This window comes from Haliotis rubra, unplaced genomic scaffold (genome assembly GCF_003918875.1).
Source record: "Haliotis rubra isolate DU_JTF1 unplaced genomic scaffold, ASM391887v1 Scf281, whole genome shotgun sequence".
Taxonomy (NCBI): Eukaryota; Metazoa; Mollusca; class Gastropoda; order Lepetellida; family Haliotidae; genus Haliotis; species Haliotis rubra.
This window is the reverse complement of record NW_025766903.1, coordinates 1,079,549-1,107,370: the sequence shown is the minus strand read 5'-3', so window position 1 is coordinate 1,107,370 and position 27,822 is coordinate 1,079,549. Positions and strand designations below refer to the sequence as shown.

At 43.9% G+C, this 27,822-nt stretch overlaps 2 protein-coding genes across 5 annotated transcripts in view; one reads left to right on the top strand and one right to left on the bottom strand.

The window, feature by feature from the left end:
• Nucleotides 1-886: 886 nt before the first annotated feature.
• On the bottom strand, nt 887-13,533 carry LOC124281273 (transmembrane protein 138-like). Of its 2 annotated transcripts, XM_046717303.1 has the most exons (6): nt 13,405-13,533; nt 12,571-12,809; nt 11,861-12,032; nt 9,738-9,755; nt 3,307-3,385; nt 887-1,757 (listed from the first exon to the last, which is right to left on the bottom strand). In XM_046717303.1, exons 2-6 carry the CDS (start codon nt 12,693-12,695, stop codon nt 1,648-1,650), a joined length of 504 nt encoding a protein of 167 aa, XP_046573259.1. In that variant the 5' UTR covers nt 12,696-12,809; nt 13,405-13,533; the 3' UTR covers nt 887-1,647. The 2 variants fall into 2 exon arrangements, with proteins under 2 accessions (XP_046573259.1, XP_046573261.1); XM_046717305.1 differs by lacking the exon at nt 9,738-9,755.
• Nucleotides 13,534-15,076: 1,543 nt separating this feature from the next.
• LOC124281270 (gamma-tubulin complex component 2-like) overlaps nt 15,077-27,822 on the top strand; it is a 72,127-nt gene continuing 59,381 nt past the window's right edge. For all 3 annotated transcript variants that reach the window (XM_046717299.1, XM_046717301.1, XM_046717300.1), the window contains exons 1-7: nt 15,077-15,197; nt 15,820-15,924; nt 16,492-16,573; nt 16,684-16,775; nt 17,158-17,215; nt 17,496-17,627; nt 17,715-17,814. In XM_046717299.1, the coding sequence (XP_046573255.1) occupies nt 15,872-15,924; nt 16,492-16,573; nt 16,684-16,775; nt 17,158-17,215; nt 17,496-17,627; nt 17,715-17,814 (517 nt within the window). In that variant the 5' untranslated portion in view covers nt 15,077-15,197; nt 15,820-15,871. The remainder of the gene's footprint in view (nt 15,198-15,819; nt 15,925-16,491; nt 16,574-16,683; nt 16,776-17,157; nt 17,216-17,495; nt 17,628-17,714; nt 17,815-27,822) is intronic.

The window sequence follows — 27,822 nt, the reverse complement described above, 5'->3', positions numbered from 1 at the left end:
GAGGTACTGCACTTCCCTCACACTCCATTCCTGACCCCGCTGTGGGAGGTACTGCACTTCCCTCACACCCATTCCTGACCCAGCTGTGGGAGGTACTGCACTTCCCTCACACCCATTCCTGACCTGTGGGAGGCTGTGGGAGGTACTGCACTTCCCTCACACCCATTTCCTGACCCTGCTGTGGGAGGTACTGCACTTCCTCTCACCCATTCCTGACCCGGCTGTGGGAGGTACTGCACTTCCCTCACACCCATTCCTGACCATGCTGTGGGAGGTACTGCACTTCCCTCACACCCATTCCTGACCCTGCTGTGGGAGGTACTGCACTTTCCTCCTCACTCATTCCTGACCCTGCTGTTGGGAGGTACTGCACTTCCCTCACACTCATTCCTGACCCTGCTGTGGGAGGTACTGCACTTCCCTCACACCCATTCCTGACCCTGCTGTGGGAGGTACTGCACTTCCCTCACACCCATTCCTGACCCCGCTGTGGGAGGTACTGCACTTCCCTCTCACCCATTCCTGACCCCGCTGTGGGAGGTACTGCACTTCCCTCACACCCATTCCTGACCCTGCTGTGGGGGTTACTGCACTTCCCTCACACCCATTCCTGACCCCGCTGTGGGAGGTACTGCACTTCCCTCACACCCATTCCTGACCCCGCTGTGGGAGGTACTGCACTTCCCTCACACCCATTCCTGACCTTGCTGTGGGAGGTACTGCACTTCCCTCACACCCATTCCTGACCCTGCTGTGGGAGGTACTGCACTTCCCTCTCACCCATTCCTGACCCCGCTGTGGGAGGTACTGCACTTCCCTCACAACCATTCCTGGTCTTGCTCCTTTCACTAACAGTTGAAAGTATGATACAAAACTTCAAATTCTATTCATTCAGTATAAAAGTTTATTTACAAACAATAAGGTATTCACAGATTTTGATATGGTCAGATATACAGATCACTGAGAGCATTTTATGAAATGAAATAATTTTGCCTCAAGATTCATATCATAAGACAGCTTTCTATGGCTCCGATACTTTTTCTAGACCAACAAGACACTTTTTCTAGACCAACAAGACACATATATATAACTATTGTAGGAGTTACAAAATAATCCTACCATTTTGATGATGTCTCTACCATACACAGTACATTAAGTACCCATTTGGATATCAGGTCAGGCTAAGATACATCTATAGTGGACGGATATAGATCTTGTGCAATCACTTGTGACCATGGGACTTATACAGAATAATTTGTCTTCATCTGTTCTATTCCAGTATAACTATCTCATTACATATGTAATGTACTCAACACTGAAGGATGTCATAACATCAAGCAGAACATCTGCTTTTGACCTTGACAGTGTCACAGAGAGCAACTAAATCATTTCTCATCAAAATATCTCAGTGCATCAGAAATATCAAATGCTACGGAAGTTTGACAAGAATTCATGTTTCTCTGTCAAGATGATACATCTACCAATTCCTGAAGCCATTCTTATAATTCTGAGGTTTTAGGCAGCGATTCTCTTTGTCGCCATCATGGACAGAATGATGACATCACACTTCCTTACAAGTCATAATGGAAACATCATTTGTTTTCTATCTAGGTGGACAAGACTCGGTAAGTTATAGCCACACTGCCACTATCTCCTTTTCTCGAACTCCCGGCGGATCCATTCTGAGTCCTGGTAGAACCTTGGGTCACCTAGCTTCAGCGCCGTTCTCTTGTAGAAGTAGTAGTAGAGGATGGCCACTGCAGCAAGAGACACAGCAGGATTAATGCATGGAAGGAATGGAGTGGACTATGTCAGCGATGTGATGTATGAAAGTGAGGTATGTGATGCTGCTACATGACCTCGTCAGAGGGAAACACGTGACACTAACACAGGGAAACACGTGACACTAACACAGGGAAACACGCGACAATAACACAGGGAGATGTCATGTGGGTTTCATGTTATATGCTGCAGTATTCCACAGACAACAGAACATCTGTAACTAATCAAGTCTGGACCAGGAACCTGGTGTATATATTGTCACCAACATCACATGGTATGATGACATCCAAACACCAACGATGTCTATTCCATTCAAGTTATCTCTCACAATGTCCAGCATAGATCATAAGAGTACTGGGCTTGTATTCAGTGAGATAAACAATTTATATAATAATTCTGTGGTTTAAATTAAACAGGAATCTCGATTAATAAACCATCTTAGGAGCCAGTGTTAGACTTAAACACGGTAAAACCATTCAATCATGCAAACGGTCAAACCACCCAATCATGCACACGGTCAAACCACCCAATCATGCACACGGTCAAACCATCCAATCATACACACAGTCAAACCATCCAATCATACACATGGTCAAACCATCCAATCATGCAAACGGTCAAACCACCCAATCATGCACACGGTCAAACCACCCAATCATGCACACGGTCAAACCATCCAATCATACACACAGTCAAACCATCCAATCATACACATGGTCAAACCATCCAATCATACACACGGTCAAACCATCCAATCATACACACGGTCAAACCATCCAATCATACACACGGTCAAACCATCCAATCATACATGCGGGCAAACCATCCTATCATACATACAGTGAAACCATCCTATCATACACACAGTCAAACCATCCAATCATACATGCGGGCAAACCATCCTATCATACGCACGGGCAACGCACGGTCAAACCATCCAATCATACACACGGTCAAACCATCCAATCATACACACGGTCAAACCATCCAACCACACACACGGTCAAACCATCCTATCATACACATGGTCAAACCATCCTATCATACATACAGTGAAACCATCCAATCATACACACGGTCAAACCATCCAATCACACAAACGGTCAAACCATCCAATCATACACACGGTCAAACCATCCTATCATACATACAATGAAACCATCCTATCATACACACGGTCAAACCATCCAATCACACAAACGTTCAAACCATCCAAACATACACACGGTCAAACCATCCTATCATACACACGGTCAAACCATCCTATCATACACACGGTCAAACCATCCAATCATAACCACAGTCAAACCATCCAATCACACACACAGTAAAACCATCCAAACATACACACGGTCAAACCATCCTATCATACACACGGTCAAACCATCCAATTATACACACGGTCAAACCATCCAATCATACACACGGTGAAACCATCCAAACATAAACAAGGTCAAACCATCCAATCATCTCAGTGAAACAAGAATAAAACCTACCAATATTACTGTGAAAGAAATAACGTACCAGTTCTCTGAATGATGAAGAGGACCCGATACCCTGTAACATCCCAGATATACTTGTCAGGGTCGTCCCACCTCAAGGTCTGAAATATACAGGGAGATCATCTAACCCACAGTATGAGTCCAGCAAGTCCCTATCAGTGACTGCCGTTTATAAAGCTTATCACGAAGACAAATCTGATCAAACTGGAAGCAAGACTACTTGGATAAATGAACTTATTACCTAGGAAGCAAGACTCAAGCAGCACTGGCTTGTGTGAATACTCACAGCTCTAGTCCAACACGTAAGCAATGACAATGGATAATGTCTAACAAAACAAATGAAAGATGAAATGCAAGCTTAACGACTGCATTGCAGTATTGAAGTAGAGATGATATACATGCAAATGTCGAGTCCGCAAAAACAAAAACAATTCTAAACATGTAAGATTCATGACGTTTACAAAAGCGACTCAATCAAAATACATCTCACTGACAGAACATGTCAAACTAACACCATACACTGCATTCTTCTGTCGGAACATAGATAAGTATGTGGTATGTCTAATTACCAGTCTATTGACTCTTCAGCGAATTTTATTATTATAGTTAGTTGTGATATTATTGATACCATAAGAGTATGATAAAAAAGCTTTATCTGAAGTTATTTTTTGCGACTGAGTTAACAATATTCATGGCATGTAACCATGACAACGTATCATGTGGTAACAAGAACACATATGCAGAGGCAGTGAAGTGTGCATCAGGAGCCGTGACGAGTGCAGAGTGTGTGTGTGGTGCAGACAGGGAGATCTCATCATGACAAGGAAGTATGAAATGATGATCTGACAGTCTTCTGACACTTCGATACTTATTATCTCTAAAGCGTCTTTCTAGCTCTGTAAAAGGACTAAGTTTGTGAACTATTCACACTGGATCAAAATATGAAAAAACAGCAACAATATGTCAAAGTTTAAACATTAAACATGTGTACAATACACCTAGCATTATTTCAGTCCAACAAAAAATGTCAGCTAAGCTGCTGTCAGCAATAATTGTATTGGAGACATCAACTATGGACTTCACATACTGTAGCATCTAGGGAGTTGAACTAGCAGCTTGCTGTAACAAGAGGACTGTTTGACCACTAGACTACCCCATGTCCTAAAACACAGGAGTGTCAGTTCACACCATCAAACTGTTGACAGACTGGGATGGAGGATCTTGATAACACATATCGGACATGTATCTTACAAGGACAAAATACAACACATACACGTCTACACAACCATCGTGAAGAATGTCACTAAACTACCACGCTGTAAAACAACCATTGTCAAACTGAGGGGAAACAATAGCAATAACCACAACATGTTGTTAACGTGATCATGGTTTAGTCTGAAATCAACTGGAAGGAAAGTTGCCAAGATTTCAGGTCACATAGCATGCTTGCTTGTGTCAGGAAAGATGACCCTTGTCAGACAGCTGAATATTGTCAATACTTCACCTAGTTTTTATTGTGTTAGAATTTTATTTTGACTTTATCTTTCTTCACATATCAACGTTCAGTAACGAAAAGAAAACATTCAAACATTCTTTCAGAACTGAAGTAAATTTTACTAGAGGTCAAGTTCTTCCAGTCATGTGTGGAATAATTGTTTGTTCTTGTTTTACAAGACATATTATCGAACCATTTCTTGTCCACTTTCATCATGTTCCATGTAGTTTTAACAACTAAACAAGCTCAGGTTTCCACTACAACAAAAGGACCAAAGCCACTTGACCCTAGATCAACTACATACACTACAGGGAGGAAACTTCCACTTCTAGAAACGTCTTGTTTATTTTATCACACACTTTGAAGTTGTGTAGCTTGATGGAAGAATCCAGGATACCATGGTTACCAGCAATCTTGTTAGTAGGTTGTTTTTTTCGAGCAAATGCAAAATGTACAAATTAAGCCACTGTAAAAATTGAAGGAAATGGCACCAAAAATCCTGTGAATTAGAGAAAATTGTTTTCACTATAACTGTACTACATCATGCCAACACATCGCCCATAAGCATAAATATGTTTTCAGTAAAAAGTGTGTTAAAATAAGCTGGCAAGCAGGCTGGCAAAAATTCAAAATTTTAATATAAATTGTATATTTATATACTTATCCTATCTCACAACTTGCACCTCTCTCTCTTGCTTTGACTTTTAGTGTAACGACTGTAAACTTTTTGCCATTGGCCTCCTTGTCCATTCGCCCTTGCACTCCATGCTGCTCTCCTTAATTAGCTTCCTAGTTCCTAATAAAGCTTGCAGCATGCTCCACTAATTGCCCGCGTGACTACCTTGAATGATCATTCTCATCTTGGAGCCAACGTTGTAATCTGAGTAGTGGGGAGGCCGGGTGGTCATCCATCGCATGAGATAGTATAAGTATATAAATATACAATTTATATCAAAATTTCCAAATTTTTAAACTTATCCTATCTCACGACTTGCACTTATCCCACGGTTGGACGGAGGGCCGCAGATTACCCTTCTGTCTGGACAGTGCGAACAGCTGGTCTTGGAGCTGTGTGGACTGATGACAACCGTAGACAGCGATGTACAAAGGAGGCCTGTTACGCATGCACGCAACTCCTATGCTTGTAGTAGGTTCTCTGGAACCCTTTGGTTTACTAAGCCCAACGACTCCCAGGGAGATGGGTGCTGCCGAGTGATGTGGTGTTCGGCCGCAACCTTGTACAAGACAAGGGGCGCAACTCGGCAAGTAAGCCTCGTCGTGCCACGATCTACAAGGTACACCCGTAATTAAATTCTTGCGACTAGAATCGGGCCAGCCCCTGCTTCAAGAAGGTCCCCCAGACACCGACCGAGGCGGGTGAAAGAGAAACACAACTCGACTTCTCCAAGGTTTAACGTTCAGTTCCAGGCAGCATCAAATTGACCCTCACTCCTTTGCCTAAGCTTAGTCAAAGGATGTGCCCGGCAACTTTGGAGGCAGAACACAACGAAATCCACTGGAATTCGGGAGTGTCACACTTCACTGACGTAATTGCTCCGTGGAGTAGAGGTCAGTAAGCGTGAATGTCGAACACCTCTGCATCGTCATACTGATTGTGCCTCAGGTCTGTAGGGCCACGCTAGGTGGCCCGTATTCCGATGCCTTGGTATGGAGACTAAGTGAAGTAGTTCTTAAACCCATATAATGAGAAGAAAAGGTTGAGATCCAGTTCAACTTTTATTCAGTATATACAAGGAAGTAGTAAAGTTCTTGCCTGAATCTTTATCCACCTGTCGTGAGGTACGAACATCATCCCCTTACGATTGTCAAACAGTGCTCCGATGAATTGGAGTTTCTGAGTCTGTATTAGTTCCGGTTTCGCGATGTTCAACAGCCACCCTAACTGTCAGAGCAGTGTGGTGGTGAACTGTAGCTGGCGAAGCAATACGATTGGATCCTGTTGAGCCTGGATGCAATCGTCTATGTAGCTTTCGAAGGTAATTTTTTGAAAGTGGAGGAAGCTCGTTATGGGCTTGGTAATTCGGGTAAAAAGCCACGGGCTGTGGAAATTCCAAATGGTAGGACTTTCCATTGGTAGTGATTCCCGTTGAACACGAGGCGAAGGTACTTCTGGTGTTCTGGATGTATCGGAACGTGAAGATAAGCATCCTGAAGATCTAGGCTGATGAGGAAGTCTCCCTTCTTCAGGATGGTGTGTAAAAGGTTGATCGACACCATCCTGAAGTGAGGCGGTGGAAGCAGGAATCGGGCATTGAACAACTTCATATTGAAGATGAGCCGGAGTTTGTTGGAATTTTTCCTTGGAACCAAGAAGATGGGGGTGTAGAATCCTGGAGTGATGGGTCATGGACCTAGGAGCTCTATCACGAGTTTGTCTAATAGCGGTCCCTGGGCCAGAGCTGGTCCTGGGAGGGCGACAAGAGGAACCACCACGGCCAGATCTGTTTCCTCTGCCACGGCCTTGAGTGGATGCGCCACAAAAAAGATGGCGTAAATCCGGATTGGTAGGGGTGAACTGTGCAGTTCGACGCTATTTTAATAAGTCCTGGAGATGCGAAACAGTTCTGTTTTAAATCTCTCCTCCCATGAAGAGATGTTAAGGGGTCCACGTCGACAAACAGCAAGAGTGCTAGCCCAAAAAATGAGACAACTGATCCAGGATAATTTGGAACTGGTCCAGAGCTAAAGTCATGCATCCTCGGATGTAAGCGTCTTGATCAGAGTAAGTATGCTCCAGAGCAGTGTTAGCAGCGTCGACTGCTGCAATCACGCAACTAATAGATGGCAACGTCTTTCTCACGGTTGATTCCATGTGAGCAAACTCTCGGTCCTCAATAAGGTAGGGCGAAGCAGCTCGTTTGCCACACAGGATTCCAATATCCTCATCAACTGTTGGAGCCGTAGAGATTTTTGTTAGGCTGTGGACATGAGAGGTAGAAGGATTATATCTGGGAGCAGAGAATCCGTCCTTAATTCGTTTCAGGCTCTTGAAACCATCATTTAGTGTACTGGATAATTTAAGAATACAAGGTCGAGGTGGTAGGTGTCTCAACTGCTGCAAAGCTACCCCCAGGGGTAGATAACTCAGAGTGAGCGGGAGATGCAGGCATGGCTATTTGGACTGGATCAATCTCAGGAGGTGGACCAGATGAAGAGCCAGGAGCTACCGAAGCCGGATGGGCTGGAGTAGAAGGCTGTATTTGGTTCCAGGCTGAGGTTATGGCCCTGATCATCATATTTAGATCCGGAGTCGCTGTAGGAGTGGGATTGTTATCAGGTTCCCATGACTCAGCGATGATCCTGGAGTGAGTCGAAGGATTCTCAGAGCATGTAGACAGAACATCGTAAGAGACTGTAGGCCTATTAGTGGTATCAGAGCAATGATCACCCAAACGTCGATCAGAGGAACTGTATTGAGATCTCGACGTGGTAAGTACCGAAGTAGGTTGGTAAGCCGGTGATCTGGATTCCCTAGTATGGCTAGGTGATCCGGTATGATATGAAGAACTAGTCCGGGTTGCTGTAGTTCTAGTTCGTGATCTGGTTCTGATTGGAGCTCTGGTTTGACCATTTGAATAGGATCGGCCATGAGATGTGGATCTGTACTGTGATTCCAATTGGTCAATGGCTCTGTAAGGTTATCTAGATCGTATTGGTGACCTGGGTTGGTAAGATGATCTGGATTTGTAAAGTGATCTGGATCGATTTGATGCACTAACTGGAAACTGTGATCGTGATCTGGATCTATAAGGTGATCTGGATCGAACAGGTGATCTGGTTTGCAGTTGCGATCTGGCTTGATTGGGGGGCTACTTTGATGTTGTGATCTGGATCGGTTCGGCGATCTACTTCGATGTTCTGATCCGGATGATGATTGTTGTGATCTGGATCGGTTAGGTGATCTAGATCGGTCCGGTGATCTGAATCGAAGTTGTGATCTGGATCCATTCGGTGATCGGTCTGGCGATCTACTTCAACGTTGTGATCTGGACCCGTTTGATGATCTGGATCGGTTAGGTGATCTGGATTGATCAGGTGATGTGGATCGTAGTTGTGCTCTGGATCGTGACTGTGATCTGGATCGATCCAGTGTTTCTTGATCGGCACGGTGATCTGGATGATCTTGACCTGATGTGGTGATCTGGATCGGCGATTAGGTGACGAAACCCAAAGTGTAGATTCATGATGAACGTCCCCCGGCGACGTTGTTGTAGCCAGCTCCGTCCGGTTCAATGAACTGTGGGGAGACAGTTGGCTGGTTGAACACGGTTGGCCAGGCTCCAAACAAACTGAGACAGTCGAGGGGATATGTACCGATGATCTGGATTATGATAGTGTCGATCTAAGGTCCCATGGTAGTGTAGATGGGACAGGCAACGAAGAATTGTCAATCACAACCACCCGCGAGTGATCTGACGCTATGGAAGGAGGTGATTGATGCGTACGTAATAGGTGCCGGACGTGCTCAGATAAGTAAGAATCTGATGAAGCGTCCATAAAATCCTCTTGAACCACACATTCGTGCGACAAGAAAGAGAATGATAGGTAGTCACGTGGGCAATTAGTGGAGCATGCTGCAAGCTTTATTAGGAACTAGGAAGCTAATTAAGGAGAGCAGCATGGAGTGCACGGGCGAATGGACAAGGAGGCCTATGGCAAAAAGTTTACAGTCGTTCCATTAAAAGTCGAAGCAAGAGAGAGAGGTGCAAGTCGTGAGATAGGATAAGTTTAAAAATTAATGCTATTTGATGTCATTATCACTTTCACTTCCCAATGATACACATAGTGAGAAAAGTGTATGAAGTGAATTATTGACAATATTTCAGTTGTGATTCTTGTCTGACAACGTAATCAATGAAAGAAAAAAGTGATATACATATGAGACAGAAACTGATTTAAAGCTGCATTGAAAGGGTTTGTTTCACTTGGAGCCATACCTGGGAGTCAAACAATACCTACAAATCACAAAAAACATTTGGGCTATGTATCTATATTCCTAGTCCATTAATCTTGACATTATCATAGAGATATATATATATTCTTGAACATGACTAGACGTAATGCAAAAACATTACTCCATTTCTATCGACAATGATATTTTAATAATAATTATGTTGTCTGCTTTATTTAATAATTTTCCAAACAAACCATGTCATGTTTTTAAGATCTTTCTATATCGGACTGTTTATCACTTAAACATTTAATTTGTAACTGCATTGTTACTTGAAATACTAAAATTGACCACGTTGATAAGGATAAGATATCAACAAAATAAGCAAGAGAAGTCAATGTCTTAAAGTTGCTTAAAAGGTGCAATATAACACTGATATGAAATACATGGATGCAAAAATGTCGTCAAATATAAACAAAAGAATCATTTATTAGTCATATTCAATAACAAGACCTTTTTACGCGTGAAGACTGAGAAACATCTGGTTAATGCCGCATTAAACTGTGTTTCAGTAAGACAGCATGTCAGTATTACACGGTCCAAAGTCCAAACACACACAGCATAGACACATGACTATTTTGGTGAAAGACACAGTAATTAGAGCATGGGACAACCCATAGATCACAATCATGCTAAATGTGGGATTCAAACCAATGATCAGCAGATCCTGTCATGCAAAGAGATGCAACTCTGTACAGTACATTGTAACACCCATGACACCCCCTACACAAATACAACAAGTAGCTGTGAGATGTTGACATCCATACGTAATGTACAATGATGTCCAAGTTGTATGTTTGATACAATGATGTCCAAGTTGTATGTTTGATACAATGATGTCCAAGTTGTATGTTTGATACAATGATGTCCAAGTTGTATGTTTGATACAATGATGTCCAAGTTGTATGTTTGATACAATGATGTCCAAGTTGTATGATTACAGTAATGATGTTGATACGTATGTTAGGGCTGTTACGATTCACGTGCATATTTGGTGAATCAAATTTTTCATGAATTCAATTGGTTATTTGCAATCACTAGAATCGAATATTCATAGTTGTTTTTCAAAGAGTGTTTTCCACTTGAACTTGTCTGTTATTTATCAAAGTGAGATATGCAAATTGGAACGTATCCAAAACCAGTCAGGATAACGTCAACAGTAATGTATTTCATGTGAGAGTTAAGTGGTCACTGCTCTTTTTTGTCACAAATTAACACTGTCAACATGAAATTAATACTGTCAACATGGTCAAAATATATCAAATAATTGATTTTGTTATCATTTGACTGAATATAATGAATAAAACATCAGCTAGTTAAGTGTTATGCTATTCGTGAAAACTATTTGTAATTATCACCCTGTATTTGTGATATGAATAAAAATGATTGTATTCACCTCACTGAGTATTTGTTGCAGCTCTACTGTGTGTGTGATACAATGTTGTCTATGTTGCAGGAAGGTCATTCAAAACCAAGCCAACATTACGAGCATATAATAGGAAATGTCAAAAAGATACTGGAACACTACACATTAACTTTCTACCAGTAATTTAGCTCTTAGTTTCTACAGAGGGAAAGATCTATTGACTAAATGTTCAGCATTATCATATGGAAATCTTTATCTTGCTTTTCGATTCTACAAGTTAACAGCACACCTCTCTTGAAATAGGCATCATACATGTTATATATACATGACATGCAGCAAATATGAATACAAATGTGTCAAATGCAATTCATGCCATGCTGGTTTAAAACATGCTTTTTAACTTTTCATGCTTAATACAATCACCTTTCAAAACACACAAACAATCAAATGTAAATCATAGAGACCTCATGTGTATTACTTCATAATGTTTAGATGGTATCAAACACATTACGTTACAGTTTTGTTTAAAAACTTGACAAGTTTATCATATTGAAATGGTAAGAGAACGGGTTAAGCCACAACAGCAATATTTCACCTACATTTTTCTATGAAATAGCTATGTGAACATTTCCTAACATAAAACACTTCAAGAGAGCAAGTCGCCTTGTTATGTAACATATGTTAACAGATCCATGACATTAGATTAATACGTTGATCAATGTTTTAAAACTGTAGAGTCTCACCATTCCCCAGACATGCAGCCCTACATTCAGCATGAAGTAGATGAAGGTCACGCAGATAGGCAAACGAAACTTGTTGACTAGGATATTCACAAGGCCTGCTTGGAAGATGTATGTATTGAAGAACAAGAGGAATACCACAATAACCGCGAACAGGATGCAGATGTCTTGAATACTGGAATAATGAAAAGAGAGATGAGTTTGGACAAAGAACATTTAAATATTTTAACTGTTATTAAGTTATATTGCAGCACGTCAGTGATTTAGGAGGGAAGCCGTAAATGTTGCAGGTTACTGATTTTGGCGAAAACCACCAGTGTGAGACTTGTGATGACAAACAAAACACGCAGGGATTCTGGGGCTTGATCGGATGATCTCATCATGGTTAGATGACACATCTCTGCACTGAACTTTGTGGTATGCATCAGACCCCTGCCCATCCATGCCTCTGTGGAGTTGGAATACTCCACTGCTACGATGATCTTGTATCAAGAAACAACAGATGTTCCTGTTATGTTTTCTTGATGTTGACATGATACAGATACAATTAAGTTCTGGTGACAATATCACATCATTTTTTAATGTTGAACATTCTGCACCAGAGACATTTTATTGATACGATACAATGGATATATATAACTTGATTTATATAAATACATATTATTCAACTCAACTAACCACTAATAGTTTCAAAAGATATTACTTCCACTCACACAAACATGATGAGCAGGATTACATTCTCAAATCTGAGCATCTCTGTGAAGGAGTTGAGAACCAGATCCACCAACAGCAGCAGGTACTGCAGGTACAGGATCGGTTGGTACCGACTGACCATCATCTTCACAGCTGATGTACACGGCTAAGTCAGGTTAGTTTATAGATTTGTCACTGGAATACACCCCATCCATTTTCTGCTGGTACATTAACAATGCTTATGCTTACATTGTAGGTTCTGGAAAAGACAAAAAGGCTTCCACAATGATAAAATGCCATCTGACCTGAAAACAGTTTTGACAATAATTCACAGCACATCCAAATCAAGTAATCAAGTTTACAATATCTGCTAGCATTTTCTGTCAGGAACAGATCCAGATTTAAACGTTATCGTGATAACAACACAGCACTTCCTGCTTCATGTCAAACATTAATAATGTATCACTGTGTAAATAAACACTGTTGCTTCTTGCTGTGAAAACATCACCTGCATGGCCTAGCTTCTGCTATGAGGCAATAGTGTAAAAGAAAATGTCAGAGTCAATTTGTACTTGTGAATTTCTTTTCCCAAGGAAATATTTATACTCATATATGGGCCTAGATCTATCGTGTTTCCTGTAAAGGGGAAGTCATACGCCGCATAAAAAGTATGACAAAGGTAATAATGATAATAAACAAGTTATGGAACTGTGAGTACACAGACCTGAACAAATAGTGTACATCTGAAAGGTACCCGCCAAATGTAAGTCGATTTCCTTCGGCCTTCCTATTATCTTGGTATGATGAGTCATGTGTGTAGTTAAAGGAAAGAAGATCTAGGAATATACCCTTACCGTATATCGAAATCATGCAGCTTGAAAGTCCATTCGCTGAAACAAAGTTTGAATTAATACTGTGATGACAGTTCAGTTGTTAACCTTAATCCGACATGTTTACACTCGAAACGAACGTCTCGTACAATCTCACGAGATATACTTTTTAACTGGTACTACTGTTATAATGCGCGATCGCGTTCTCGTGGTTTTATGTATTATAAATACATATCTAAAGCCAAGTCACACTCCTTTTATCTATTCTACAACAAAATATGCCTAGTTAGATCTTTACTAACTCCAATTGTTTTATCATCAGATTACGTGACCAGATTTTGTTTCACATTAGAAAGTGAAAAGCTTAGGATAAATCTGAAATCGGGATCATATCTACCAGACGGGGCCACAAGAATCTGTGGAGACAAATGCATGGCCACTGAAAAACATATTGGTTTCAATAGAAATAAATAGCTCTATGGAGCCCAAATGAGTCAGGGGATGCAGAGCCCGAGGAAACTCTGGCTTAATTAGGGCTTTGCATTCCAGACAAGACTGATATATAATCAATTATGGTGCGGGGATTGGAGGACTGAGTGAGTATGGTTTTACGCCGCTTTTAGCAATATTCCAGCAATGTCACGGCGGGGGACACCAGAAGATAGTAGGACTGACTATGGAACCTGTAGCTCAACACATTGTGGAACATGTGCTCTAATTAATTCTTTAGAGAGTTGGTGAATTTTGTTTTTCGCAGTTTTTTAAGACTAGGCAAAGGGGTCGGAGGGTAATTACTGAAGGAGGGCGGGTGTATGATTTAGCCCCCGTTACAATATCAAAAGTTGGATAAATTGTGCATCCCATTTTGCCCAGGGGCATTATAGTCGACAAAGCCTTTGACTAATTATTTCCCCATTTCTCATATGTTGACATATAGATTCTGGAATCCTCTCTTGGAGCTCTTGGAAAGAGGATTGTAGACCAATTAAAAGCAGGTGCTATCTGCAGCCATGTGCAGACCTTCTGCTATTGTGTTTACGTAATGTTCACATCCAACACACACACACACACACGAGCGTCAGTCATGACAAAAATATTCCCAACAGACCAACTCTCTCTCTCTCTCTCACTCCCTTAATGGAACAAACCCTGCGAGGGGTGTAGCTGTTCCTATGGCATGTATCTGTACATGTAAAACGTCCACAGCACTATCACATAACGCCAAATGTAAGTGGATTTCCTTCGGCCTTCCTATTATCTTGGATGATAAGTCTGTGGTGACAGTTTTACATGTAAAGTGATATATATATACACTGTACGTTCAGAAAATTATTAACCGGACAATGCATTAAATGACCATAGGAAAGGTGTTTTTATGCATTCGTCATTAGTATTCTCAATATGATTGAGACGGGATATAAAGGGGAACAGGTCAAAATGGCCACACAACAAAAATGGCCACACTGACCCTAGTCAAAATGGCCACACAAAAAAGAACAAACATGTTTGTTGATCTATATTGAAGGTGAGCAGCAGAGCCTTGGCGAGATTCGTGTGATCAATTTATATGACATCGTCGTAAATATACTGTGTACTATAATATGTGCCACAGAACAACGTGTGCGCAATTGTCTATCCACTGTCAAATGTTTACTAACGAATGAATGAATAATCTCGGGTGGTGCCTTCCGCATACGGACTTTCCGGATTTTACTGTTAACGGGATGAAACATTGTGCCGGAAACGCGGGAAGGAAAACTAAGTTTGACAAACAGAAGCGATGATCTCAAATACAAGTGATGATCTCAAATACCACAGTAATACATTAGTTCATATTTTTTTGCGTTCGGTCCCAATTATCGTATTTTTTTCTGAAGAGACACTTTGTTTTGAATTGATCTTTTCGCAAAATCTTACAGCACATTGCACAAGTACCATTCAAAATATTGTCCCATTTTCGATCATAACTTATCATTTTTTCATTTCCCGAAATATTCCACAAATCTCGAGCATCGCTCCAATGACAGCGTGTGCGCTGTACCCGAAATACTTTTTTTCACATATTGTTTATAATTTCATGAAACTATTTAGATCTATTAAGACTTTATGACAAATATTCCAAATTATATTTTATGACAAGCCTCTCGCCGGGAGAGCTGTAGGATGGTATAGTCCAGCATATAACTAGACGACTTTGCACTTTGCCAAGGTGTGCTCGACGTAGGCCTTGCCTGGAATACGAGTTTATTCATATGAACTATAGGATGGTAGTATTCAACGGTGTGAAGCCCATTTCTCGTGTCCCCCGCCGTGATGTTGCTGGAATATTGCTAAAAGCGGCGTAAAACCAAACTCAGTCAGTCAGTCAGTCAGTATTCAACGATGTCAACTCGACCCTTCTCTGTGACGATATGAATGTGCTCTGTTTTCTGTCCTTAGTTGTCACAGTGTAGTTGTGGTAAAGTGAAGGTCAACATTTAATTTCCCCACGATGAGTGAGTTCAAGGTGCACCACCATGTCAGCGAATTGATGAACCTCCTAGGGTGAGTTTTTCTTCTCTTCCCAGTTAAAGTATGAAGTTAGCTAGATACCATTGTTTCTAGTTGTGGACATGGGGGTGAGTGGTTAAGTGTTTCCTTGTCACAACTAAGATCCACTTTTGATTACCTTAAAAGTTATGATTTCCATATGCTGAAATATTGCAAAATGTTAGACAAATCCTTTTTCATTCACCTATGGGAGAGACTGTCTGTGGTAAGGTGGATGGAAGCACAGAATCAGTCCCAGCATTAGCGGATCCGAGGGAGGGGTGGGGGGGTCAGGGGTTCAAACACCTGCCTTTAGAAAATGACTGAAGACCACATTGAAATTAATGTTTTGCATTGAAAATTCCTGGATCCGCCTATGCCCAGTACTCTTACCTAGTTGAAAAAATCAGGTTTCTTAGGTTTCTGTAAATATTGCTTCCATATTACTATTGTACAGACAGCAAGGGCTTCCTGATGTATTCAGTTATGATTCAGTACAGAGATATTCCCATACCACACACCTGCATCAGTGAAGTTACATGACTTTGTCAACATGATATTGTGACTCTCGTACGGTTCCAGGGTTCGTTCCACTGACTCTGTGGGTGCTGAGGTCTACACAGAGATGCTGCTGAAGAATACTACACCCTACATCACAACACAGGTTTGATACTCAATACTGTATAGTACTATCCTTCATTACAATGAAAGGCTATTTCTCTTGTTTTATGACTGCTGTACGAATGGAATTCACATGAAGTGTATTTGTGACAGGTTTCAGCGCATCATGCAAAGAGGAAGATTGCAGAGTCAACACAAACTCCCATCGAGTTCTTTGCGAAATATGACGACATGAAGTCAAGAAAGTAAGTTAGAAGAGTTTTATTGTATATGGTGAAGATTCTGTCTTAACATCACCAAAGCTAACCAAGGTTTGATGTTACTTTGTGTGTGCAATATGTTCAAAGTGTGGTTCGGTGGGGTAGCCTAGTGGTTAAAGCGTTCGCTCGTCACGCTTGAAGGCCCAGGTTCGATTCCCCACATGGGTACAATGTGTGAAGCCCATTTCTGGTGTCCCCTGCCGTGATATTGCTGGAATATTGCTAAAAGCGGCAAAAAACTCACTTTTCACTGTAATTAGTAAGGCTAATGAGATCTCCTTTATAGTCATTGCATGCATGGCAACATAATGGGATAACATCTTTGTGAAACATGTCAATACTATTAGTGAATTCTCTGTTGTTGCAGTGTTCGAGATCTGGATGCACTTGTGTATTTCTTTGCCAAGTTGTGCGAAGAAGAACAGGTAGGATCTCCAAGATGTCATGAAATATTACATGGTAAAACTGTCAGAATAGCAAAGAATGACTTCCTTCAAAGCATGATTGTTAGATCTCCCAATCTGCTCAGTATTCGACCCAATGATGAGGATGATGAACAATTATCACATTGCTATAAACATTGCTAGATCATGCCAGAGATTAAATGTCCATTTTGAGCTTCTGTGGAAAGTTTTGGTTCTTCTGATATGTTGTGGTTGATGGAGGTGACTTAACACTGGAAATAAAGGTCTCTATGTTTTCTAGACCAAAGAGTTCCTGGCAAAGAACGCCCGAGACAAAGCAGATGCTGCAGGAATGACCCTGTTGCCTCATGGGAAGATTACGTCTCAGCTGCCAGCCCCCGGAACCAAGATGACGGAACAGGAGCTGTCTGAGGTAGGGAGCATGCTCTGTCTGTCTGAAGTGGAATCGGTACAATACTACTTCCTAATGTGTACTGTTTCACACTGATTACATCCTCAGATTAAGGACAAGTTGCTGAAAGAAGCCAAGGCAGTGTCGGCAACAACATCGTCTGAATTCCTGAGGAAAGCTATTCGAGAAAAACAAATGAAGAGAAATGGTAAATACAAATGTTTGTATTCTTTTTCAGAAGAAATCCTCCTTGGGGTACATATAAGCATTAAAATGTCCATTTTAAATCCCATGACAGTTGTAACTATATTTTTCAATAAAATATTTACAAAACAAAAAACTCGTTTTGTCTTGTGAGACCACCCTACAGGGCCCCACAGGACCTCCCTAAAGCCAAGAGCAGGTAACTCTTGCCGTCTACCTTGTACCTCACTTTTCATGTTGTCGTTCTGTTGAATTGACGTGCGTGGTGTTCGTTTCGACTTTGCTCTCCTACCGATCACGATGAGTGTATAAGAGTCTCAATCTGTATGTATGGTTCCTTTCTTTACACACGGGCGTTAGATGGACGTCATATGTTGATATTCTCATTCATCTTTTGTTGTAACTTTGCCGTGGGTTCTCTGTTTTCCAGCCTTGTGGCAGGCAAAATGGCGGACTGCGTGATCATGGTTTCCTTGCTACATGTTCTTGGTAGCTTGTAGTAGGGAGTTCATATATTATGTTTGCATATTATATGGTAGGCTTGCCTATATTCCCTCTCTTTTGTGGTAAGTGTTTGTTGAGTAATTTTGATAAATAAGAGTGTTCGTTCGAGTGTTTACTCACAAGTATGTACACGCAGGTGCAGCTACCCTTTTTTCTGCTTTGCATTGTATGTTTAGTATTTAAATGGCTGTAGCTTGTAGCATTTAAATATTGCCTGTGCGTTATATTTATTGCTATTTACTTGTGTTTATATGTTTGCTGCTCCACAGTTCCTGCTAGTAATACTGGCGTGGTTCTGTTTGTTGCAGTTTAAGCCCTGTGCGTTGTGCCGTGCACACTACCGCCACAGGATGGTCATAAGGTGTGGCTCCCGGGGTTTAGCCGAGGATGCTCACGACGATCAAGGATGTTCATAATAAGCGCCCTTGCGTCAATATTCCTGTTACATTGTGTTATGTTATACATATACACATTTCATACGTTTACACACAACGTGGCTCATAGTGGCCGAGGTTGTGTTTTTTGCCTGGGTTTCTGCGCCTCCCGCGCATTCTTTCAGGCACGCAGATTTTATGTTTTTCACTGCTTCAGACGGGGGATAATTTTTGATGACAGGTTTCTAAGGAAATCCCTTTATCGTCCCCTTGCCTACTCCTCCCCCACAAACAATGTTGCTACACTAACAATTGATTTCTTACTTATAGCAGCAGCGGAGATCGTCGGTGCACGCTCTTATCTCAGACGTGGTTTCCAGACTCCGAGAGGAGATTGGTACCCGGTGTACGCGGGTAGAGATTACACCAGCGCATCATTTGGGGGAGGTCCAGACCCAAGCTCCGGCTCCGGGAAGGGTCCGACCTCCCGCGGACGATCGGACCCGAGCTCCGGCTCCATGGACACTCTGAACCTGGGGACTAGCACCGACCCGGCCTTCTGTCCCGGTACTGCGCAGATCCCCGGCGCTGGTAGCTCAGGTCTCGGCCTGATGTCTATCGACGCCCAGGCCAGGAGGCTGTTGAGTGTGACGGAGCTCAGGGTTCGATCTTTACACTCGCCCGCAAGCCAGAGGCGAGCAAGGCATCCGGGACAAGGCCTCACACTCTACCGTCAGTCTGTCGTTCTTTCCTCTTAACAGCTCAACGCTGTATGCTCCACTTGGCAGAGCTGAGAGAGCTGGTGGAAAGGGGAAAGAGCGCCGGCGACTCTGGGCAGCATCTGACGGAGGTCAACTCTCATCTGGCTAGGGACTGCATTGTAGCTGTGCCAGCCAAATGATGTCGAGCTTCTCATTAATCCCTCAGGTGCCCAGGCACCGGCAAACGTTATGTTGCCGACTGCAGGGGTTTACTGTATTCTGCCACAGACCCCGGTAGAAGTGTGACATGCCAGTTTCCGCTTCCCGGGAGACGGCGAAAATACTCCGTGCCGAGATCCAGTCTCTGCTGGGCAAGGCAACCATCGAGGTGGTTTCCAGTGGTCAGGAAAATGTGGGGTTTGACTCCATTTATTTCCTTGTTGCCATTAAGAACCGAATGTTCAGACCCATTCTCATCTGAGAGCTGAACAAGTTAATAGAAGTACTGTCCTTCAAGATGGAGACACAGCGCTCGGTGATCTCATCTGTCGAGACAGGGGATTGGCGCATGTCAATCGACCTCGAGGGTCGTGACCTCCTTGATCCATTGCACCCTGATTTCAAGATTTACCTTCGGTTCTTCTTCGACGGGACGTGCTACCAGTTTCGTGTGCTCCCCTTAGGCTACATTATGGCGCCAAGGGTGTTCACCAAATTGAGGTTTATTATAGCCGAGATAGCCAGATCGCAGTGCCGGTGTTGTCACCCGTACCTAGGCGACTGGCTCATCAGGGTTTTTGAATAACAGTTGAGTCTGTGAACCTCACGATCAGTGTTGGTCACTCTTACGAAACTTGGCCGAATTGTCAACCCCACGCAGTCAGATGGACAGACGTCAGGCGTCTCTCCAAGGGGCTCCGCCTAGTAACACCGTCGCTCTCAGTCCAGCCAGATACATCCCTCCTGGGTTGGGGCGATGTTCTGGGTGACCTACGGTCTCTTGACGACTTAGTCACAACCTGCACATCAATGTGCTCGAATTGACAACAGTTAGGTTGGTGTTAGATCCTGCACGCCGGGATTCCAATTACCTTTTCGGCCAGACATTCTCACTCTGAACGGGGTGCCACACCCGAATCCTCGGATTCACTGGGTGGCTTGGTCTCTGTCAGGTCTAACCCCCAGAACCGCGGAATTCCTGCAGCCGTGGCAGACACAGTTCTGGCTTCGAGGCGGGATTCGACACCCGTTTAGTGTGTTGATAGGTGGGGCGCGCTGGTGTGCAGATAGGTGGATTTCATAATCCCTATTCTGCGGATTTAGTTTGGATATTGGAGTTACTATAACCTCGTTTGGTTAAGAGCCTTATGACCTCCACCATTCCCGGGTACACCATGGCTATTTCCACGTTTCACACCTTGTTCGATGGTGCTCTGCCTAGGCAGCACCCTCTCGTACAGCGCTTCATAGCTGGCATGAACAGGGTTCGCGGCCTCGGCGGCGACCCAGCCCACTTTGAAATTGCCAATTATATCGTCTCTCTCACTTCACTTGTTGACGTGGAAGATGGCTTTACTTGTGGTGGTGAGCTCTGGTAGAAGGGTCGGGTACATCCATGCGATACCCACTGACCCGACACTGACAGTATTTATACTGATCATGTCCGTATTTGCCTCCCGGATACCTACCACTCTCAGTTCGATATTGCTTTCCATGTGACTGCTCATATTGAACTTTCAACCCTTACCCAGCTTTCCACACCGGGGACCGATCTTTCGATTGCTCACCCATTGGAGTGACTATAACGAACGAACTAAAGGGATCTGTACGGGTACCCATGTGTTCTGTTTGGTTGTTTCGTAATTGTTCGGTTACAATGGAAGACTGGGGAGTTTGGGTGTACTTGTTGACAATACACGTCCCTTGAAGAGATCGTCCTCTTCACTTAAAAGGCAAGAGAGGCGGGGCAGATTTTGAACGCTATAACCAGTCATATGCTATTAACCCGTCTTGCGACGGAATTGCGTACGAACCCCCTACGGGTCACTGTTTAGTATGCCTCTCTTCGAGCCGCATGTCACGTGACCAGGTTAGTGTAATAGTGAGCCAACACATGTTCGGCTACACTTTTCGCTATTCAGGGGATTTTTGTACGCTAACAGTTTTCGGTATTTGGGAGTCTGTGTTAATCAGCACTTTGGGCGTTTGGTGGGGGTGTTTTATCCTGGTTTTTACTCATACAATGCATTGCTTTTGTACTCATTTGATTTCCTCAGAAAATCTTTAGCGAGGCTAATAATTTCTCTGGGTTTTATCGAGGTCCCGGCAAGCCCTCTTCCAAACTGGAGAGGTGCATTCGAGCATTAGTTTGCAGTACTTATTAGCTCGACTCCTGGGTTATTGGCTTTTAAGTGTATTTTACGCTTTCTCTACCCTTATACCTCTCGCCACGCTTCTCGGGTTCGGGATATTAAGGTTGGGAGTTGTTTCAGCATGTCCCCTTACGTTCCTTTCCATTATAATGGTTGGGGTGGGGTTTTATGTCATAATTGATTTGAGCCAATTGACGTATAAGCTTGGGCTCTCTATTTTTATGCGCCCCGCCTGATTGACATCAGCGGTCAGGTGGCTCGGTAAGTATGTTTTTCTATATCTGTTGTAGATTTCACTCCACCATGGGTTTAGTTGTTGCCAGACAAAATGCCACTCCCGCCTCAAATATCTTTGGGAGTCTGTCTTATGCTTATATGTACCCCAAGGAGGACTTCTTCTGAAAAAGAATTATACAAACCTGTAGATGTTATGAATTCTTTGAAGAAAGTCCTCCTTGGGGTACGGCCACCCGCCTCTCCTCATTCTGTCTGATACGTTCAGCATGAAAAGTGAGGTACGAGGTAGACGGCGAGAGTTACCTGCTCTTGGCTGTAGGGGGGGTCCAGTGGGGCCCTATAGGGGTGGTCTCACAAGACAAAATGAGTTTTTTGTTTTGTAAATATTTTATTGAAAAATATAGTTACAACTGTCGTGGGATTTAAAATGGACATTTTAATGCTTATATGTACCCAAAGGAGGACTTTCTTCAAAGAATTCATAACCTCTACAGGTTTGTATACATTTTTAAACTTATCCTATCTCATGGTATGCACTTCTCACTCATCTTCAACCAAGGTGTGGAAAAATGCTGTAGGCTAAGTTGGATCAAATCTTCTGCCTCTGCCCCACCTGACCTCTCCCGCCACTCCGATTGCTGGACCTGTCAATCATCTCTGTAATTTAGCGTGCTCAGCGCTCAGATGGTCACGTGACATCCCACTACTGTCATTCTCTTTCTTGTTGCTCACCAAGGTGGACGTGTGTTGTTCCCTCTGTTTGCCACTTGTCTCATTGGATTTCATCATGGGAAAAAGCAATCGCTCGTCAAGAAAAAGGAAGCATTGTAATAAATGCAATAGCAATTATTCTGCTGCTGACCTACACATGTGTGTTGATTGTATAGGATGGTGCGAGTGGTCTTGGCGATGTTCCTACTGTTCGCCACTTGATGATGATGCTTTTTCTGCCTATCACCGCATTCTTTCAAGGCGAGTGGCAGATAGGGACCGTCGGAGGCCTTGCGAGGGTCCCTCATTACCCAAGCATTCTAAGAAAGATCGCCCATTGTTGATCTTTGCCATTGTCTGATGAAGATTTCTTGGAAGCAGCATCGGATTCGTATCTTAGTGAGAAATTACGTCGTCTGTTTCGTCCGCAAACTTCCAGTCCTGTTTTGAGACAGTTGGATTCTCCCCCTCAAGTGCTGATACTCTACACATCCCCATCGCAGTCCAGGACGATAACACTTGTCACTATTTCACAGGCTCCGTTTACAATGATGAGTATGCCTGCTGTCAACATGCCCTTGTTTGCTAGCTCTCAAACTTCGTTATCTACAGTGACTGGTTCTACTGCGAGTTTTCCATCAACAATTCTTCCAACTTTGTCGTTGATTCCACAGTCTACAATTTCCACCGGTGCGCCGCTTGGTGTTCAAGTTACACTTCCTGGTTCAGCAGTGTGTATGTACAGACAGAGCGTTCACTCCAGTGTGGCGCTTTCATTCAGTTCGTCGCTTCCAAGCGCCCCTTGGGTTTTGATTGGTTCGACTCTACACGCTAATAGGCCACTTCAGCCCAGTGCGGTGCTTTGTCCCAATGCGCCACTTTCGTTCAATCCTATGTTGTCTACCAGTGCCCCGCCCGTATCCAGAGCGCCGCTTTCTTACAATCAGTGTCTATTTTACTTTTCAGATGAAGTGGGCCATGGGCCCATTGGTAATGAAACTAGTGGGACATTTGCCATTGTAGGTGGGTCATCAGAAAAAACAAGGGAGACAGTCATTTTTTAGTACCTAGTGTCAATGGCGCAAGGGCGTAGTCTATAATAGACTCTGTCCAGTGCGTTGCTCCCTGTTACACCGCTTCCATCCAGTGCGGCGCTTCCAGTTACTGCAAAGTTTCCTTCAACGTTCTACCCCAGTGCGTTGCTTCAACCTACCTCCCAGGCTACTGCACCATTTCCCGTGGGTTCGGCGCTTACCTCCAGTGTGCCGCTATTGTGAGAGCGGTGGCTTCGGCGTTAGGTCGGGACCCCCTCCTGGGTACTGTTACGCAACCTACTGGTTATGAGCCTACATTGGGTCCCTCCATGGATGACGTTGTTCCCTCTGCCACGCCTTCTCCCACATCACATTGTTTGTCCACGTCGGATATGAGTGTAGATGCGGTTGTTGGCCTGGTGACCTGGATAGCAGACACCCTCATATTACCCAGAAGTAGATCACCTTCGGACCTCCTTTCGTCCTTTGATATGCGCCAGGGGGATTTCGGATGAGGCGCCGGTTAAATCACGTTCCCGCCTCGGCCATGCATCACCCAGCTTGCTGTTTATTTGGATGAGGCGTTCAACAATCTACGAAAGGTGAAGGATGGCTTTGCGGCGCCGCGGGACTTTCCGCCCTCAGTCCTGCCTGTAGTAGATTCTCCGAACCCCAAACACACACACACACACACACACACACACACACACACACACACACACACACACACACACACACACACAGAGAGAGAGAGATCCGGGGTCCTGCTCTCCCATATACCTGGTGCCGAAGAAAGACTCGGACAAGCTCCGTTTGGAATTTCTTCGGCCCCGTGGCTATTCACACGCATTATGAAGCCCATCACGAGGTTCCTTCATCGAAAGGGAATCATCTTTGAGGCATTCATCGACGATTGCATTCAGGCACAGACTGATCAACACCTGTTGCTTCGTCATATGACCTTCACGATTCAGCTACTTCACCGATTAGGTTGACTCGTGAATGTGCGGAAATCGGAACTAGTCCCCACATGCCATCGGGGCAGTGATCGACACCAGTCTCAACAGACTCTTTGTTTCAAGAGATCAGTTCAACAAAATTCAACGGCTGGTTCCCCTCGCGCTCTTGCGAACCAGACTCTTCGTCAGTGGCAGGAGCTTCTGGGTTTCTTAATGTCAGCCCAGGCTTTGACTCTCGGGACAGCTTCAACTTCGGCCTCTCCAGTTGTTTCTGTGTCCGCACATCCGCAGGTCTTTCAGACTCTTTGCCTCCCGATGTTGAGCCCGACAGTGGATCTCTTAGCAACTTGCTTCAACACTCAGCTTCCGAAGTTTGTGTCACGGATCACGGATCCTCTGGCCTGGGCACAGGACACCCTAGCCATTCCTTGGGAAGACTGAAACGCATATGCGTTTCTACTAGTGGGGCTCCTTTCACGCGTACTCCTCAAGCTACGCATGATGAGCGGATGACACTACTCGCCGGCCAGAAGTTGATTCGTAGATCTGCCAGAAATGGCCCACCCAAAGCCCCGTACCACTTCCTGACCGCACCGACCTTTTGGTTCAACCTCACTCGGACCAACTGCATTGGTCGTTGCTCACACTCCATCTACATGCTTGGCTTGGCGCATCTACATAAATCGTTGATTGCCAAGGGGTATTCCACATGTGTTGCTATGGTGATTACCACAGCGCACCATACTTCCACCTGGTCACTGTATGATGATAAATGGAAGGGTTTGATGATAAAAATACAGTTTTGACAACAATGGACAGGCGACGACTCAACAATGGACAGATAGAGAAACAATAGCACTTCCCTGACCAGTTGATGTGATGGCAGACACGGCCAAGGGGGATTAATAATTAAGGTTATGAATGTCTTATACAATAATTAATGGGCTGACAAGTCAATGTAGAATGCGGTAGTGATAAGAATACAGGTTAACGTCATATATATATTACAATAAAGTCTCACATGTCTGGACAACAGAGTTTTTGGTCTTTAGAAATATTTGGATGATGCCTGTCCTGGATTAGTCACTATAACACTCCTACGACAGCGTCGCCTCAGATGGTAGCTGAGTATATCCACCATCTTCTTACTTCTAAGAAGCTGAAGGGCTCAACTTTAGCCACATATTTTGCCGTGTTTAACACAGTTATTGCCACGGCAACGGGTGTAGAGGTGTCGACTGTCCCTGAGGTCCAGTCTCTCCTGCGATCTTACAAGGTTGCTGATCAGTCACAGAAGTTCCGGCCACCAGCCTGGGACCTTGCCGTGGATCTTAGACATCTCACATCAGAGGAATACGAACCTCTGGTGGAGAAGGATTTCGAGTAGGTCACGTTTAAGGCTTTCTTCCTCCTAAAATGCCACTCAAAGAAGTCTTTCTTACTCCTGGCTCTTGCGACTGCTGCCCGCATCTCCAAGCTTCACGCACTGGATGTCACCTGGGTGCGCTTCGAGAGGACCAGACATGCCAAAATCTTCCTTGGTTTGAGGTGGGATTTTGTCACCAAAAAACAGTTGCCTGGACAGCTGAATAGACTATTTGCTATTCCGCCGCTGTGTACTATTTTGGGCCCAGACGACACCGAGGATCTCTCCCTATGTCCTGTCCGGACTTAACGGGTCTATTTAGCTGCCTCCAAGGAACGTCGTAGGTTACGCAAAAGACTGTTTATTCCTCTGTCAACTGCCTCATCTACAGAGGTCTCTCACACCAGACTGGCATCCTGGATGCGATCCACCATCCTTCGTGCCTACACCTACGCTGAACCTTCCTACGCTCACCTACTACGGCCAACCCTCATGAGACGAGAGCCTTGGCCTCTATGATGGCTGTTCCCTTCACGCCTTCATGGAGGGTTGTTTTTGGAGATTGGACACGGTCTTCGCCTCACCCTACCTCCAGGATATGTCTGTCACTGATGTGGAAGGTCTTCACCAACTGGGTCCTTTGGTTGTGGCGCAGCAGTTGTTGTCAGCTCGCAAACGTAGATAAGATGCAGTTCCTGCTTCGCGTTGGTCTTGCGTTCTGTACATCAAAAAGAGATATTGATCTTATGTTTTTCTTGGTATTGTTTTTCCTTAGACTTAGACCACCTCACCTAGCTTGACCTAGGGCCTGGTAGTACTGTCATGCCCATGTCTTGATAGACTGTGAGGCCAGACTTGTACTTAAGGCAGAGGTAATCGACACTCCACTTGTTGAACTCTACTCTCTGAGCAATTACGTCAGCGAAGTGTTGATTTTTATTTCTGAAGTCCTTTCTCACCTTTGGTAAGGTGGTGGATTAGTACTGAACGTTAAACGAGTTGAGCACTGGGCTGTTCCCTCTTTCACCGCCTTCCAGCGTGTGTCTGTGGGGGATGGTTTCGAAGCAGGGGCTGGCCAGATTAAGGTCTCCGACTTTAATTCACTGGGACTTCCTGATAAATCGCGGGGAGGCGGGGTCAACTTGCCAAACTGCGTCCTTGTGCATGTCAAAAGTTGCGGCTGAAAACCATATTATTTCAGGACCGTCCACTCCAAGAGTTTTTGTGCTGTGTAAGCCAAGTGGTTATCACACAGAAGCAACCCATCACAAGTTCAGAGTCAGCACATCGGGAGTTGGTGCTTTCTCTCGGCCTCCTTTTGTTGACACAGGGTAATCTGCGGCCCAACAGCCAACCGTGGGATAGTGCATACTGTGAGATAGGATTAGTTTTAAAAATTCGAAATTTTAACTATAAATTGTATATTTACTTGTCCTATCTCACACGATGGATTCCCACCCGACCTTCCCCGCATCACAGATAACTGGAAGCTCCAAGATGAGAATGACAGTAGTGGGACATCATGTGACCATCTGAGCTCTTAGCACGCTTACAGAGATGATTGACAGGTCCAGCAATTGGAGTGGGGGGAGAGGTCAGGTGGGACAGAGGCAGAAGATTTGATTCAACTTAGCCTACAGCACGTTTCCACGACTTGGTCGAAGAAGAGAGAGAAGTACATACCGTGAGATAGGAAAAGTTCCAATTTTTCAAATAATATTTGTCTTGTTGATGCAAATGTAGTAAAGATCTGC